Here is an 18229-nt window from a genome sequence, read left to right on the forward strand (position 1 = left end):
TGGTATGATTTGAATAAAGTCAGTTGTTTTTAAGTTTACTTTTGTTTTATTATTTCTAGCACTTTACTCTATCCACGGGGAGAACCGAGAAGTTAGTACAGGACTATCTCTGTTACGTAATTCCGTACAAATGACAAAGACAAAAACCCACTGGGCGTTAACCATTGTGTGGGGCCAACGAATCATAAACTAACCAATTTTTCCTGTACTACTTACTCTATTAGAGAACTCTATCAAAAAAAAACATTCGAAATTCAATTCGAAAACATGAGTTCGTTGTGATCGGTTGGTGATATCATGGAATTAGGAATTAGTACGCGACAGGTCGAGATGGTAATCGGGGTGGGGATGCCCCGCACACGCACACAGCCTGCTCGCTAATGCGGTGCGGGAAAGCGCGGTTGAAATGCGGGGCGTCCCCCCACCTTATACCCCGATTGCCACCTTGACCTGTCGCGTACTATACCTAACTACTTCGTAGTTATCTAGGTAGGTACTAGTACTTAAAATTCTTTGGGTGGTATAGTTAGTAGCATTTACCTTTCTATTCGGCTCTGTTAGGCGTCAAATTGATCGGATAGTCTGGGTAAAAATCCGGCCTATTCAACTGCTCGGTCTAACAGATCGGAAACGTTATACTTACTTATTTATTTCATTCTGTTAGACAGTAGACTAGGTTAGTGCGGTTGTCAAACAATCCGGAAAAAGAACGATCTGAGACTGCTCGGGTTCTTTTTAGAAATGGTTTGGTAAGTATAATAGCTTACCTAGACCATTTTTCCGGATTGTTCAATCAATGGAACTAACAACGAAGTTGGCGGCATTTACCTTGCCTTAGGACCGGTAGGTACCTACTTATCCATTTAAGTCGAGTAGATCGAAGCCTCCTGCCTTACCCTTAACCTTACCTGCTATAGCTTTACCATACAAGGCAAACGTAGACCTTGGACATCCTATAGCTTCATGGACTAAGCGCCCGCAAGGACCAGACCTTCGTTATTTTATTTTTAACTATTGTTAAAATTTAAGGGTGTCTCGGGTTTGCCACGATATATGGCAATGTATGACGTGATTTCTAATAGGTGAGTACTACTCCGAAGAAAATATAAAAATATTACGCTTTATACTTTAACGTAAGATTTTTTACACGTTATCTGTTATCTCCCAAAGCCACCAGCCACCATGATCCAAACGTCAGGCGGCGCAAGAACATGGCCTGTAAAAGAGAGCTGTGTCCAGCAGTGGACGTCTATCGGTTGATGATGATGATGATGAGTATTTTCCTACTGCACGACAAACGAAAGCTGTATCACCGGCTCACTACTGAGCACTGTTCTCTGCTGTAAGGAGAAGGATTTGGCCATCCAAGCTGCCCAAGCCTAAGTATGGGTTGGCAGACTTCACACACCTTTGAGAACATTATGGAGAACTCTCAGATACCTATACAGGTTTCCTCACGAAGTTTGCCTTCACCGTAAGCAAGTGGAATTTTTGATTGATTGAATTAAAACGCAAGTTAGGGGTGCGTACCCGAGATCGAATTCCAATCTCCCGAATAAAAGGCGGACGTCTTAACTACTAGGCTATCATGTATCTGATGGCATAGACTATGTGTAGTACGCGACAGGTCGAGATGGCAATTGGGGAGGGAACCCCCCGCACACCCACACAGCCCCCGCACTACCGGTACAGGCGAGCGCAGTGTGTGGGTGTGCGGGCGTCCCCCCGCCTCATACCCCGATTGCCATCTCGACCTGTCACGTACTATACCTAAATAAAGAGGCTAGAAATCAGCGATATAAATGTTCTAATAGATGCCGCGTTTCATCCCTTCCGCACTACTGCCAATTGTAATCCGCTTTAGACGCAGTCCGTTTGTCCGTTTATCATATTTGGGTGAGTATACTGCATAGATAGCTTTAATGACTACAAGCCTTTTCAAACTTAGCAATTTATGTTCGTAGAAACGGACTGCATCTAAAGCGGACAGAACTGGAGTCTAATCACGAATTTGGCCAGTCTCTGGACTATATTCTGTCCAATACCGAGTTACGGCGGTTACGCACTCATCCGATCCGAGTCCGTGAAAATACGTTCCTTTTTGTTTTTTGTTTTGTATGGTAGCTTATGACATAACTAGATGATGCCCGCGACTTCGTCCGCGTGGATATAAGTTTTCGAAAATCCAGTTGGAACTCTTTGATTTTCCGGGATAAAAATAAGCCTATGTCCTTCCCTGGGAGGCAAACTAACTCTGTACCAAATTTTGTCATAATCAGTTGAACGGATGGGCCGTGAAAGGCTAGCAGACAGACAGACAGACACACTTTCGCATTTATGATATTAGTATGGATATGTCGTAGATAATCGCTGGTATTCTCACGGATGACGTGGGGATCTGCGTTTTTGTGTACCTACGTCTGCCCCAGAAAGGGGAGAAAGACGAAAAGGGACAAGGAAAAAATAGTTTGTAGCGAGTCAAGAAGGCGCCCCGGGAAAGAGCCACCGAGCAAGTACCGAACGGGCGCCCTCCCGCATTTCGGCCCATATAACCGCGAGGTTGGTGGGGCCATGGGAGCAGTGGCGTGCACAGGTTTGAAGCCAGGGTAGGCACTAGTTAGCTAGAAACCTGTTTATTGGCAGGTCAAAATGAAAAATATGCATTGAGCTATTACAACAAGCTCGTTGAAACATATTATAGTTTTTGCAATTGACGAAGGCGAGTGGCTCATGATTGTGTTTAAGTCGGTATAAGGTTGGTACACTGAATGAGTGCGTTTGCGAGCGCTTGCTCGCGACTGATTGGTTCGACATGCACGCACATTTACGCAATGCCGGCGTATCCGACGTAACCACAAGTAAAGTTCACTCGCCTTCGTGAATTGCAAGAAATGTACTATAAGTCCCGCAAATTGCTATTGCGCTGGAACTATGTCTCATTGACATCGAAATGACGTCATTCTGACGTCAGCCAAAATAAGAATAATATACTTACCATCAGCTTGAAACTTCAGTCTAGTGTAGACGTCACTAGCAATTTGCGAGTCTTACTCGTAGGTACATATATGAGGCAACGCATCGAGTGGAGCATTTAATCGCTGGTAGAAATAAAACGACACTGTTTGCTCTATTTTTATATATTCATTCAGACAACGGTACACTGTGACAATAACGAACTTAAAATGTAAGATACACATTCTACATAATAATTTATCTGATAAACTGTCACTAAACGGCTTCGGAGTAACTTGGATACTATCAACTACATGTGTTAAACATTGAATATTGAAGAAATACACCAATTTTACATTGTACTTGATAAAAAGACGATTAGAGGCTAAATGGTAGTCACTGACTCAAGCTGCTCCAGTCAATTCATATCCCGATTCTATTGCAATCGAATGACATCCAGGGTCTAGTAGGTTCTAGCCCATGTAGCGCCTGGGGGCAATCTACGAACTGTCTAGTAAACGCGCGATCAAATTGGATCACTTAAAGTAGGGTCATTACGAACGTGCGAACTGAGTTATAAATAATTTTTGACCTCTCGCTCGCACTTACAAGCCTTGTGGAACTGGATCATGATGCTCTGGTGTTGTGCATAAGAGTATAAGAGTAAAAAAAGAGTTAAACAAAATTAGATACGTCTGCGTCCGAACGGCACCCCTTTAACGATAACGATCAGTGGCATTCTCACAACCCTATGATCGTAATAATTATTTATGATCCTGTTTGCAAGTTCATAATGGCACAAGTATATTTTCTACAGTGGTCGGAAATTCGGGTGCAAATGATGTTGGGAAGCAATAGTCCGTTCACTTTGCTTGCGGAACGCCTCCCGTGAACCCATCTTACCCACTCTTAGACTGCGTCGTCACTTACCACCAGGTGAGATTGCAATCAAGAGCTAATTTATATCTGAATTTTAAAAAACCCGCGGGGCAGACGGGTAAAATGTATTTTGCAATTTTCATTTATTCCGTAACAAGTTATCTTTTGATTGCGATCTCACCTGGTGGTAAGTGATAATACAATCTTAGGCTGAGATCTATCGAGCGTAATTTCACTTTGCTCGGACTTAAGATTGAGTTAAAACAAATTTATGTGAGAGATATAGCTCTGTCTCGTTTTAACTCTGTCTTAAGTCTAATTTAAGTCAGACTGCGCTCTATAGATCTCACCCTAAGATGGAAGTGGGCTAAGTTGGAAGGAGTATGGCAATTTCATTAAGCCTTACTTCTTACCGGTTTCCACACGGCATTGCACCGGAACGCTTAATTGCTTGGCGGCACGGCTTTGCCGGTAGTTTAGTTCTAACTAGCCACGGCTGAATTAATCATTAATAATTCATCGCTTATATTTAACGGAATGAGGAGTTTTCCAGGCAACGTTCGAGAAAATTTTCATAGATGGCGCTGAATATATTACCACCACTAAAGACGAAAAATAATACCTATATCATATATGCTTTAAATTTTTAAATTTAAATCGGATGCGAAATTAATTAATTACTTCTATTATAGTTCACAGATATTGTGAGGAAGAAAAGTAAGGAAAATTGCAGTGCACGCTAGCTCTTACTCTTCATCTATGTCATTGATTGACACGACCTAAACATTAAAGCATAGATCATAATATAGATATAGGTATTATTTTTCCTCTTTCGTGGCGACCTATGCGAAATATTCAAGAGACATCTATGAAAATTTTATTGAAGCTGTCCCTGAAACTTCCTCATTGATTGATACAGATTACAAAACCTCTCGTCTGATGGAGACGAAGCACGAGCCGAGTTGAAGTCAGTGACGCCCTTAGCTTTGTTGCCTAGTGTTTACTGGCGGATATTTTTCCGATATTTACTGGCCTCAATTTTCCGGTGCTTTTCATTCTTAAAAATATGCACTGCGGACTAGATGAAAGATAGGAAAAATATAAAAGAAAAATATGGAGCAAGTTTCAGACACGACATTCTTATTAGGGTTTCGCAGTATTTTTTTACTATAGTACGCGACAGGTCGAGAAGGCAATCGGGGTGTGGACGCACTACACCCCGCACAGTCCCCGCGCCAACCCGGTGGACTAGGTAGGACAATACATATTGTATAATCACACAAAAAATTAATAATAAAAAACCAGGTACCTTTGTTCCCAAATTAGGTATACTTTCAAGTATTGGTATAGATTTTTTAATTACGTACCTAGGTACTTAGTGTGTGATTGTTTTAAAGCAACATTATCATATCACATTATGTTATCTTTTATCACCTACCTACCTACTTAAATATAGGTAGAATTGGGTATCTTACTACTTTTGAATTTGATAAATATTATTACTTTATTATAAACTAGGATGAAAATAATGACGTACACTGAAAAAAATATTAAAATCCAACAAAGATTTACAAACTTACAGACATTTTGGAGTGGGAGGGTCTTCTATCCCTTTCTCGCAGAACGAAAATTTGTATGAAACCGCACGAAGCTGCTATGGCATTTGTCAAAATGACGTCATGATTCTATATTGCTATCTCTGTCTAATCAGAAATATTTAAATGCCTATAACTTTTATATTAATTGATCGATTTAATTAGTTTTTTCAGTTTACGTCATTATTTTTATCCTAGTTTATAATAAAGTAATAAAAAAATTGGAGTCAAATACCCAATTTATGTTCTTCTTTAGACAATTCGAAAGCGCATAGGGCTGGCACTTGCGAACGGTGACAATATAGGACACTTCCACAAACTAATATTATAAATGCGAAAGTGTGTCTGTCTGTCTGTCTACTAGCTTTTCACGGCCCACCCATTCAACCGATTTTGATGAAATTTGGTACAGAAATAGTGTGCATCCCGGGAAGGACATAATATACTACTTTTAATCCTGGTAAATCAAAGAGTTCCCAAGGGATTTTCAAAAACCTAAATCCACGCTGCATCTAGTATTTTATATACTTAAAGGAAAATTTTGAAAAAAGTACGTAATAATAATCATAAAAAGGTACAGCATCGACCAGTAAACACTATGCTTGAAACACACTTCGGACATACATTATAGTACACCTTTGATCACAATATATAAGCATTTCTTTTACACATTTATTTTTCTCCAGGAACACAGGTAGTTGAGAAGGAAATACCTAATCTTAACAACAATAAATTGCATTAACATAATCGTCATATAACGATATAATGTCACTGTGACAGGATTTTAACGTAAATGTTATAAACTAAAACCATTTTAATTTTTATTACGTAAGTATTTTTAACATTCCTGTGTTTAGATACCGCTAAGAATTGATATAAGTATTGATTTCACTGGTATAAACTAGCGATGGGCGATTCATTCGAATAACAATCAAATTATTCGACTATTGTTATTTTTCGATAACAATCGAATGAACATTTGAAAAACAATCGATCGTTTTCGATCGTTCAATTGTTGCTTAGCGCGCGAGTCTGGGATTAATGTATCGAAAATCGAATGCAATTGTGCAATTGATTTAGATTTTCGATTTATTCGTTTCAGACCGTGCGCTCGTCGATTTAACAGTAGAATGAATCAAACAATATTGAACAATCGACTATCGATTTTTGTGAAGACAAAATATCAACAATCGATTAATCAATTGTTCAATTCATTCGAATGTTTTTGCAACCATCGGCCATCGCTAGTGGAAACAGCCGAAAACTGTAGCATCTCTTAATAATTAATATCTTCTTATAAATAAGTATGATGATGTGACTGGTTTTTATAAGTCACTTAATATGAAAGATGCTTTTAGAAATAAAGAGAGATTTCATTATTCGATCGATAAATTGGAAGAAATAATTATAAATAACTAAATGTTTAATCTTAAAATTAATTAATTTTACTGGATTTATTATTTTAAATACTTTTAAAATATTTCAAATAAGTTTCCGTAGCTGTATCGAAAATACTACATATAATGAAATATAGGTAATAAATAAACTGGTAGAGATCAAAACATTTAAGTTATAAACACAATATTAACAACGGAACATGCGCTTTCTGTCTCCGAATACTGAAAAGCGTCTTAAAAGTTAAGAAGACGTTATTTTTACTGAAAAACCTATTTTAGGCATATTGTTCTGAATAAAAAAATATCGAAAAACAGTTTCGACCTAAGTAGATATTGGCCTTTAAAATTAATTGACTTTTCTTTTCAGTATCCGTTTGTTACTGCCATATATTATTATATACAGCTACTAAAAGTTTTAAATTGGTTTTTTGGCTAGTAAATCTAACACTTCCTACGTAGAGTGGATTATATTTAATTGTAGGGTTTTGTAGTAGCTACATAATTCAATGAATAAGTAAAAAGGAATCAGATATAACCGCATAATGTGAACATATACCGACTCGGCAAAATTATATGCGAATTTATTAGAAAGCGCTTATTCCAAATTTTAAAAATGATGTGTCTTGTTATCTAACGTGGATATAAATAGAAAAAAAACACACAGGAATAGTAAAAACAACTTAGGGATCCATAATAATATTCCTATGCTTCAAAAATTTCCAGAAGCAAATCATAATCTTAAATGTTCTATTTGATAATTTAACCCACGGGGAAAACTACTTACAACTAAACAGTCACGTGTAAAATACAATACTTCAATTGTTAAAAAAAAGTTTTTGGTTACTCTGCAGGTAAAGAAATTAAATACTTTGAGCCCAAAACGGCGGAAGGATTTTAACTAATAAGTAATATAAATAAAATTATTTAAACATAGTAGCAGTATATTGCAAAAAGGCTTCTTTACAATAATTAAAAATATAATTATATGCATTTTTATCACAAAAGAATATACTGGACTTGAAAAAATTGTCATGCGATACAAGGCACGCAGGTGCCGTCAGAGTCGAAGTCACAACAGGAATAAAGTACCAAAACAATCGCCTCGGGAGGAATAGGTACGATATTACTACATACAATTAGTAATCTTTACTTAACTATCGCGAAAATAATATAGTCACTTATACTTTATGTAATCGAAATGTATACTTTCAATCCAGTACAATAAATTAATTATGTTTATATTATAACTACAAAATCCAAGTGTGATACAAAAACGAACGTAATCAGTTCAAACAAATGGCACATTGCATGTAGGTATGCATTGTTTTCCGATTTTTGTTAACTATTTATTTGTAAAGAAAATAATATAATAGAGTCAATTTTGATGCCGAATAGTCAGCTAACGCTTGCCTGTCAGGGTAATACCACATCGGCCAAATATATAATTTTTAGTATATTTTTTACTATATAATAGTCATATGTATTTAATTTTTTATATAATAATTTTGAATTTTTATTAGTCTAACTTTTTATAGTTAAGCACGTACAGTGCGGTCGAGTGACGGCGAGGCGCGTCGTCCGCAGTCGCACGCGCCCGCGCGTCGACTCACGAGGCCGCACGGGGCCGGCCGGCACGCCGCGCCGCGCCGCCACGGGCCGCTTCCAGCCGATCATCGCCGCACCCGTTCCAACACTTACCGTGGTCAAAAATTTGGAAGGCACTTTCTACTTTTTCAAAAATTTTAATTTATTTTTTGAACACATTAGCCTAAACTTACACAATAGAAAATATGCGTAGTAACATTTACCAAATTTACGCAATTCATCCGAAACGTATAGGCCGTTTATATAATTTTTTTAATTTTCCTATAGTTAACTTTATTTCCAAAAGGATAGCCAAAAGTTTCATCAACACTAGATCTGAATCGCAAATGTCTTTTTAATAATTTGGTCTCTTTTATACACTAATTTCCAAACTTTAACCGAACCAGATAATCCAAATTCCAAACAATAGTGAGATATCAAGGCCACTTGAAGACTTATTTTTTAACATGCTTCTCGAGCTAGTTCTGCGACGAGACTCGTGCGGCGAGCCGCAGAGCGAGGCGAGCGAACTGCACGCACGGCCCGGTGCGATCGCGCAATCACTTCCTTTGTTTTCCTAGAGTGTGTTCGGTGTTCGCCCGCGTGCTGCGGCCCGCCCTCCCCTTCAATATTTTACGTGATAACGCCAACGAATGTCCGCCAACAATATCTAAATCATGGTATACCCTTGCGGCAAGAAGATCAGTACACTACAATTTTTCCCGCCGAAAGTGTGTAATAAAATAACTTTTTAACAGGAAGGTGTTAAAACAAATTTGTACATATACACCTTATAATATGTATTCGCGCCAACGAAAATGAGCTCCTGTGGCGCTCGCTCGCTGTGTCATTCGTCGGACTGTCGTGTCGTCGACGGCCGCGGGTCGGCGTCGTCGCGTCGTCGGCGAGAATACTAAATGCTACGAATAAGTTACACAGCTAATCTAAGTTAATTGAAATGTAGACATAATCTAGAGCTACGCAATAGGTAGGTTAGCAGACGAATGATGTAAATACGTCGAATGCTTGGCGATTTTGGTGCTCCTAAAACTAAAATGGGCAAGCCGATGTACCTCCTTACATTAACAAATGATCTTTTACATCAATAACATCGATACACAATTATGTTTTTTGAAATTTTTTGCGATTGCAACACTAGTAGGTGGGTAGGTACTATAAATGAATTCTTTAAATCTATTATAGTATTGGCAATAGAAATTGTAAAGCACGGTTAAATTATGCATTTTGGTTAGGACTTTAGATGGTATTTTTAATTCCATGGAGATGTAGTTAGAAGTTTAAATGAACTGTCCACGGGGGCGAGTTAAGAATTACCGTAAGCCTAGTGTTGCAATCGGCCGTTTGTTATCTAATCGCTAAATAGAGTAGCTCGATAGGCACGAGGAACTTTAGAGACACAGGAAGCTGAACGACATCGATACGATATTATAAGTTAATGCGGAGAGGTCGGTCGAGCCCCGAACTCTAATTAGCCTAACATTTGGAACAATCACTACTGGCTAAAGATACATCTATGTTACATTTGGCGATCTCTAAGTCTACTCGTAGAGCCGCGCGGGCGAGAACCGCGAGCCGCGCGGCCGAGGCGCCCGGGGAAAGCCGCAAGCAACAACACCGCTATCCTGCTATAGAGAAATTGACATCGACCTCATGATAAAATGAAACATACATCTATGCTTTAATTTAAACATACAACTAGGGCTAATTTATATTCATGATTTTGTCTTACGCATAAAATGTATGTAGGTAGTTGATTTATAATGAATAGGTATACCAAACAGTCTTTTGAATCCGGCCAAATGTTTTTAATTTTGATATCTCTACGTTCACAGATGGATCTAAGTCGTTATAAGCTTACACGTAACATTAGTCCTATGGGAGAGCGCGCGGGCACGACGCGCGCGCGCCCTCCCGCGCTCTGCGCCTCCTACACACTTAGCGAAACATAATTATTATATACTTAAATGTGTAATCGAAACATACATAAACAAACAATGTATACAAAAACTAAATATAATAGGTAATTAAACTAAAAATAATCCTTCATAATATTACGAAATTCGTAACTAAACAACAAGCAATGTATTGCACAGCGAGTCCACTTTAAATAATAGTTAATTAAATATGATAAAGTAATGCCGAATACAATCATATTTCGTGATTAAATACTTGTGACACGTCGAAGCGAAAGCGGCGCGGGCGTCGCGGCGGCCGCCCCGCTCCCGCTCCGCGCCCGTCCTGCACACTCGCTTCCGCTTTAGAAGTAGCCGACGGAGTTGCGATTGGGGACGAAGTACGGGTAAGCGGGCAGCGGCGGCGGAACGCCCACCGGTGCGTGCACCGGCGCCACTCCCGCGGCCTCGCTTCAGATGTTCTCAGCGCGCGCCTCCGCCGGCGGCGGCTCCATCTTCACCGGCAGCGGCGACGACAGCTCCTTGCCGTTCTTGGTCATCGAGATCGGGGTCTTAGGCGGACCCATGTCGGTCATCTCCGCGACGACGTCGCGTTCGCTGTAGCGGCTGTCAGGGCGGGGCGAGGCGAAGGGTCGGAACGGGTCGGAAGGCTTTGGGGGCTCGAGAGCGTGGCCGGGGGGCGGCGGCGAGCACAGCGGCGACTCCAATCCGGCAGAGAGCGGCGAGGGCAGGCGCGGCGACTGCAGCGGCATCGGGGGCAGGCCGAGGTGCTGCGGGTGGTCGGGTGGCCTCTGGGCGGCCACCACCATGTTGCACATCTGGCGGCGCAGGCCGTGCGCCACAGCGGCCACAGCGGCAGCGGCCGCGGCGTTGGGCGACACGCCGCCCTCGCGCCCATTGCCGCACGGCACCGGGTAAGTGTTCTGCACCGCCGTCATGCCGTCCTGTAACACGCATCCGCCAACATGAGAACCCGCTAATATCCTCCGAGTACTTTCGCAAAGCTATCAAACCAAATAATTCACTGGAAAAACATAAACAAATTATCATCTATATATAGATATAGATAATGTCTCCGAAAACTCCAATTAAATATAAAACGTTGATAATCGCTCAGCCAATTACAACTGCAATTCGCAGGCATGTTCGCATTAGCACAAGGAATATGGAGGTCGTTAAAAAGCAATGAATCAAAAGTATGAACAAAAAGGGAGGGTTTTCGTTCGACGAAGTTTTATCAGGGAAAAGAAGTCGAGTCGGGAGGGGGTGAGTGCAATACTGACCGTGATAGCAGGATAGACGGGGAGCACCTCCTCCTTAATGTGATGCGTAGCGTGGGCGGCGTGTGCAGCGTGCGAGTCGCGGAACACGACGGCGCGGATGACGCCGCGGATGTGTTCGTCGGGCCACACGCCCAGCAGGATGCGTTGCGGTCGTCCGCGACCTTTGGGTCTCAAATCTGGAACGAGTCACAACCGTAAAGCGTGAACTGATAAAGCACAACTTCTCAAGTATCTTGTGTTCATTCGTCAAGACAGAAATTAATTCTAGTTTTTATACTCGTATATACAAACGAAGAAAGGTGTGTAGGGATTTTATCTCTCAAAATATTTGATATATTAACTTGAGCAACAATTTATGCCTTCACAAAAGTTTATGGGAGTTTCCCGAACAATACCAAATTCTTCTCAGAAGGTCGCAATGTTCTTTGGTAAGTTTTATTAAGACGATAATTCTGAAGTCGGTACGAAGTTACACTAAGTATGCCACACGCGTTCAAGGTGCATTTCTCCAAATAAAATATTTATCGTACAAAATACTTGCAGTTTTTCATAACCTCGCTTTTCATAATTAAACAAACATATTATTTCATAATCGTTTTGTTAAGGAATTTCAATAAATTTTTATGGTTTATAAGTTTGAGGAATAACAAAAAAGCTGGAATAAGCTGGAATAGGTTGGTATATAATTATTTTTTACTGTCAAAAAAACGTTTCCTATAAAAATCGTCAATTTCATCGGTAATGACTTAAATTATACACTGGCTTGTCCACGACCTTTCCGCTACGCAAGGTAATATAGCGCAGCGAATAACTAGAAACAAATGCATAAAGATAAAGTTAGACTGGCCCCACGTTTATGCAATACAATGCGATGTTCCTACCGTTCGCGTTCCGACGCTCTTCCCACTTCCCTTTAAGTATTCTATGGGTTCTGACATAGAAGGAACATAGAAGCTCTATCTACGCCACGCTACCGCAATTCGCGCCGCTCTAGCCATGAGCGGTTTCAGACTCATCCCTTCCATACATTTGATTACCGCGCGCCGCGCCGCTCCGCTCTCAACTCCGCTGAGATACTTATGGTTCAACGAAATTAGCGTCACGGTGCGGCGTGCCTATGGTGAGTCGATGCCCCTTGAATCGCGGCTACCTTTCGTTGATACGAAGTTAGTAAAGTAGGTGCATAGGTTTTTCCCGTTCACCAGGCGATGCAAAATAATTTGACGTTCAAGCCCCGAATGGGCAGCGACTTAGGATGCTCTATAATGAGGTAGATGGATCATTTGATTGCTACAATCGAAGAGTAGGTACAAGAAAGTTTTTTTAATTATGATTTGAAGTGTAACTCATTTTATTTGTAGCATAATTTTTTCTATTCTGTCTCATTATCAAAAACATTTTATTAGGTTTGATATGCTCATTTCAGATGTATAGCGTTTAGCATCTATCCATACTAATATTATAAATGCAAAAGTGTGCCTGTCTGTCTGTCTGCTAGCCTTTCACGGCCTATCCGTTCAACCGATTTTGACTAAATTTGGTACAGAGATAGCTTGCATCCCAGGAAGAACATAGGCTACTTTTTATCCCGGAAAATTAAAGAGCTCCCAAGTCCCACGGGATTTTTAAAAACCTAAATCCACGCGGACGAAGTCGCGGGCATCATCTAGTTCTGTATAAATAATAAAAAATTGCTTGTTTTACATATGGGTGCCTAGAGAGCGCCGTAATGGAATACCACACTGCCAGCAAAACTGACCTGTGGGGTTCTGTTGCGATCCTTGCAAAAAAGCTATACCCAGTAGTGGATGTATTTCGTTTGTAATCACAAAGAACATATAGCGCGGCGCTTATAATATATTGCTCATAGTGGAAAGGTCATGGGGCAGTCATTCACAAATTGCGGAACCGGTAGGATTTCCCTGAGAATCGCCCCCGGAGCGCTTTGGACTGCTAGGTCACTGAGGTTCACTTGCTGCCAGTGCCGAAATTGTGGATATGTACTTAGAAACTTCCTTAAAGTACAGGTAAAACCACTATCATAAAAACTATAAATAACAATATAAGTATGCATAAAAATCGCAAAAGCACTTATAAACTGAAGGAAATCTTAATCTAGTTAAAATCGCACCTAATATTATATAAAAACAGTTCGCTATGCATTGGGTAATAAATAATTAATCATATTAATTAATTTCCAATAATGAATTAACTTATACATTAAACACAACATGAAGTAAGAATTGCGTGATAATATTAATCAACCCTTTCTGCCTGATATGGTCATTCGTAACGACCTATTGTTTTCTCTTTCTTAACTTATAATCGTGTAAGAGAGAGAACAACAGTTCAACAGACTTTTTTATTCGTCGAGCCATTTAATAACACACGCAATTCATTATCATGTCGATCATATTACTACGAAGAGTACAAGAACTGTACAAGAATATGAAATGATTCACAGGTTTCTGACTGTGCCTTGGAGTCAATTAGGTACAATGATTCTAAACTAATTATGATAAATGATGACCATTGTTTAAGACTAGATATAAGAATAAATCGCCGTATTCGATTACAAAGTATTTTATCTACGAAGTTAGCACATACGTAAGCTTTAGATTAGGATAGTGCTAGTAGGCTAAATAAAATTCTGTATCAACGCCAAATTCAATCAGAAACCCGTGTCAAAGGCTAAGCGGATGGCAAATGAATGTTGTAATTGAGGAATTCCTTGTAAAGTTTTGGGCCAGTTTTTGAATAGCTCGGTACAATCGTTCGTCTGAAGACTCTAGAAACCAATGAAAGTTAAAACTGAAAAAAGTTTAAGTTTCAATCCATTTTAGTACATTTAAAAATTGTTTTACTTTTAAGTATTTTTAGGGTGCCGTACCTCAAAAGGAAAAACGGAACCCTTATAGGATCACTTTGTTTAACTTTTGATTTGTTTTTGAATGAGAACACTTACAAGGTTTTGCACGAAAACAAAATCGTAAAATGTTGGCGGGAGACAGGAGAGAATGCTTTGTTGTGGTTGGTGGATTCAAAAGTCACGCAATCAAGACAATGTGTGGAATGAGGGTACCGAACGGGCGTGGGTCGCTTTTATGCTAAGCAACTGCCTTAGTTAGGCAATCGGGGGTGTCCGGCTATTAGGCGTCTATCGGTGGTGGTCTGTGGATAAATCTAAATATGGATATTTTTACAGTTAGTTTTTTAATTGTCCAAAGCTTTATATGTACTTGATTCACATCATCATCCGCGGCACAGGCTCTTAATAAAAGGTCATACCAAAGATCTTATCAGTCCCGATCGCGATACAACATTCATTTGCCACCGTCCGAGTACACCAAATGTGACATACCTGCACCACCATCTGCGCTGGGGCCCAGCATGTTATGCACCCTGTTTGCGTACAACACAAATGTGGGGTACGGGATGTCGTATTTCCTCGCAGCCTGGGAGAGCGACAGCCCCTCCTTCAGTACTGAGAATATAGCCTCGGCCATGGTCTCTGGTCTCCAGGATTTCAGAGGCCCACGCTCGCGGAACCTTAGGTTGTGGACGAGACTCTGGTTGGTGTTCCAGCATTTCTGCCACATGGACTGCAGCTGGTACTGGTAGCTATCTGCTGGAAATGAAAAGGCTCGTGTTCATATATTTGTAGAAAAAAATTGGTATAGCAAAATTGATACAAATATTCTAAATCTCATATTGTGTCTATTTTACATCTTTAGCCTTAAAATATTCAACAAAAACAGGCACAGAGATAGCTTGTGTCTTGAAAACGGACATAAAATTTTATTCCGGGAAAACAAAATCACGCAGAAAACTCATGGCCAAAAGATAATAGGTATCCAATTTTAAAACTAAAACATTAAATAGGTCCACATCATTGTCTTATTAAATGAAGCTGAATTTAAAAATACTACTGATTCATTTTTAAACTATCACAATTTGTTAAAAATTATGTCACAAAATATGTACCTAATAAAGCTGAATCTAGTTATGAAACATGTTATAAAGTATATATTACATGTTATATAACAATGTTACAATGTAGACGACACTACAAAATTGTTGTGTTATACAACAAAAGTTTTATAATATGTTTCTTGGTAGTATAGACTCACCCTTATGAACAAACTTCTAAAAGAAATGAAAATATTTCCGCAAGTGTCGATAAATAACGTTACATTTTTGTTTTAGACTTCTTGTTCTATTTAATTACGTACTTAATTACGAAATGTGTTGAGCTCATAAGAAAATTAAAGTTATCTACCGACACCATCTTGCATATAAATAGATATTATGGTTTCTCTATTTTCAACGTTCACAAATTTATTAAGCATGCAATAATAACAGGTACAAAACACCTAAATACTGACCTCTAGAAAATCTATAGCTAAAAAAAAATATTAGTAGAGCATTAAGATAAATAAAACACGTCTGAAGGGAAAATTTTATTTATGCCAGAATTCAACTTTTACACAATAATATAACTTTATAGAGTAACAGTTTAAAAAGAAAAAGAATATAAAAGAGAAAGAAAAACAAAACATATTTATTAGTCTCCTTAACTAACTAAATATAGGCAAAACATAAAAAATCTGCTAACTATCAGGTAATATGAAAAATTAATAGCAGAAAAGTTTCTATTGAGTCAATGATAATAATAGAAAAACAAATGGAAAATCAATTTTTAACTTATCATATTCTGGTAAAGTTAGAATTGAATTAAAAGGAGAATGATGCCTCAGTATTAGAAAGTCTTAAGTCACTGAATAGGTATGAATTTAGTTTCTCTGAAATAACGTACGTTAATTATTATAATAAGGCTAGCTTTAAGTTTTATTGTATTAAAAAAAAAAAAAAAAAAAAAAAAAAAAAAAAAAAAAAAATTCAAAAAAATTATTATAATTATATATATTTTTCATCGACTATAATAACAATTAATATAATAATAGTACGCAATCTAGGACTATTCTCGTTATAACTTTTTATCATGTATCTAAGGGTCAAGGCACACTGGTGTAGAGACGAAGTACAGCGCCGTCTCTTTGTCGTTATTAAATTTGTATGTTACGTAATAAAGATAGGTCAGTACAAATTGGACCATTTTAACAAAACACACGATTCTTCTCAACGCTAATCTACGAGGATAAACTTAAAGTAAGAAAAAATAATTTTCTTAATCATCTAAAGCTAGCGCAATATCTATCTCTATTCTTTATACATAAAAATCACAGTATATAAAGTCCTTAATAGTCATAATATGTATGATTGCAATTTTTTGTTAAAAGAGAAATCACACAATCAACTATCGAAAAATCTCTCAATATTCAAAAATTAGTACATTTAACTGAGATATTGAATTATCTTTCAAGAGAGAAAATGTAGATAACATTTTAACACTTACGAGATATGTCACGTTTAGGCTGAGCATTCTTTTATATTTAAGTCAATAGCAGGCATTTCAGAAATAGGCAGGCAGATAATACACTAATTATGTAGAGTAGCCGGTAGGAAATTGTGACCTTTAGAGAGAAGTTTTGGCTTCATAGAGGGATGTCTCTGTCACTCATACCTAGGAGACGTTTTCTCAGTCTCATCGATAGAGATAACGCTCTACGAAATCGCTATCTCTTTCTTAAGGTCGATGTACAATATTTCCTGCCGGGTACTGTATTTACCTAATAGATGAGAAATATGGAATAGATGAAATTTTTTTGAACGTTTTTAATACTAATTTAATTTATAAAAAAATCTTCATTTCTTGGGTTCTTTCGATTGTTAAAGTGGAGTGTTTACAATAAAAAAAAGCAATTAATCTTGTTTCTTAATAAAAAGCCACCGCTGAAGATTTTAATATAAGTATTTTATAAAAAAGATATTCGAGTACTACTTGCAGCAGAAATTGAGTTTTTGAGATGAAAACAGAAGCATAAGAAGTACCTACCTACTAGATATTATGTACCGTACAGCGAGTTTTACTTTGAAGTTTTCACAGAAGTTTGTTGTTCTATTGAGTTCTTTGTCGACTAGGAACTATACTTATGCGTACCAGAGACGAATTCTTGTTATGGAATATTATATGGGTGTAGAATTTCATTCAAATTTAATCATCTTAAATATATAAAAGGAAAAAGTGACTGACTGACTGATCTATCAACGCACAGCTCAAACTACTGGACGGATCGGGCTGAAATTAGCAACTATACCACATGTGCATTCGTAATTTTTCTTACTATACCCTATCCGCAGAACGAAGGTAGTATAGCGCTCTCTCTTTTTTTGTATGGGATTAGATCGAGAGAGCGCTATATTAACTTCATTCCACAGATAGGGTATATATAAAATACGTAACAACGGCATATTCAAAGGCGAAACAGGTGGCTCGTATTAAAGAGAGATCCAGCGCGTGTCAGACTTTCCTTATTTTATAAAAGCTGAAAGATTCTCTGCGTATTGTCCCCAACACTAGTAGGAAAGTTTGTTTGGATGTTTGTTTGGATCATGGTGGCTTTGGGAGACAAATGGGTAACAAAGAGGTTAAAAATCTTACGTCAAAGTATTTTTTTTAATATTTTCTTCGGAGCAGTATTAAA

General features: G+C 38.4%; 1 protein-coding gene across 2 annotated transcripts in view; it reads right to left on the reverse strand.

Moving 5' to 3' along the window:
- Window positions 1–3122: 3122 nt before the first annotated feature.
- Window positions 3123–18229, reverse strand: part of LOC117995311 (protein bric-a-brac 1-like) — a 387354-nt gene continuing 372247 nt past the window's right edge. Inside the window, exons 3-5 of one of the 2 annotated variants that reach the window (XM_034983310.2) lie at window positions 14986–15249; window positions 11625–11800; window positions 3123–11285 (exon numbers count right to left, since the gene is read on the reverse strand). In XM_034983310.2, the coding sequence (XP_034839201.2) occupies window positions 10794–11285; window positions 11625–11800; window positions 14986–15249 (932 nt within the window). In that variant the 3' untranslated portion in view covers window positions 3123–10793. Of the gene's footprint in view, window positions 11286–11624; window positions 11801–14985; window positions 15253–18229 lie in introns of both variants that reach the window. The other variant, XM_034983309.2, reaches the window with a different exon arrangement.

Source organism: Maniola hyperantus, chromosome Z, assembly GCF_902806685.2.
Source record: "Maniola hyperantus chromosome Z, iAphHyp1.2, whole genome shotgun sequence".
Lineage (NCBI taxonomy): Eukaryota > Metazoa > Arthropoda > Insecta > Lepidoptera > Nymphalidae > Maniola > Maniola hyperantus.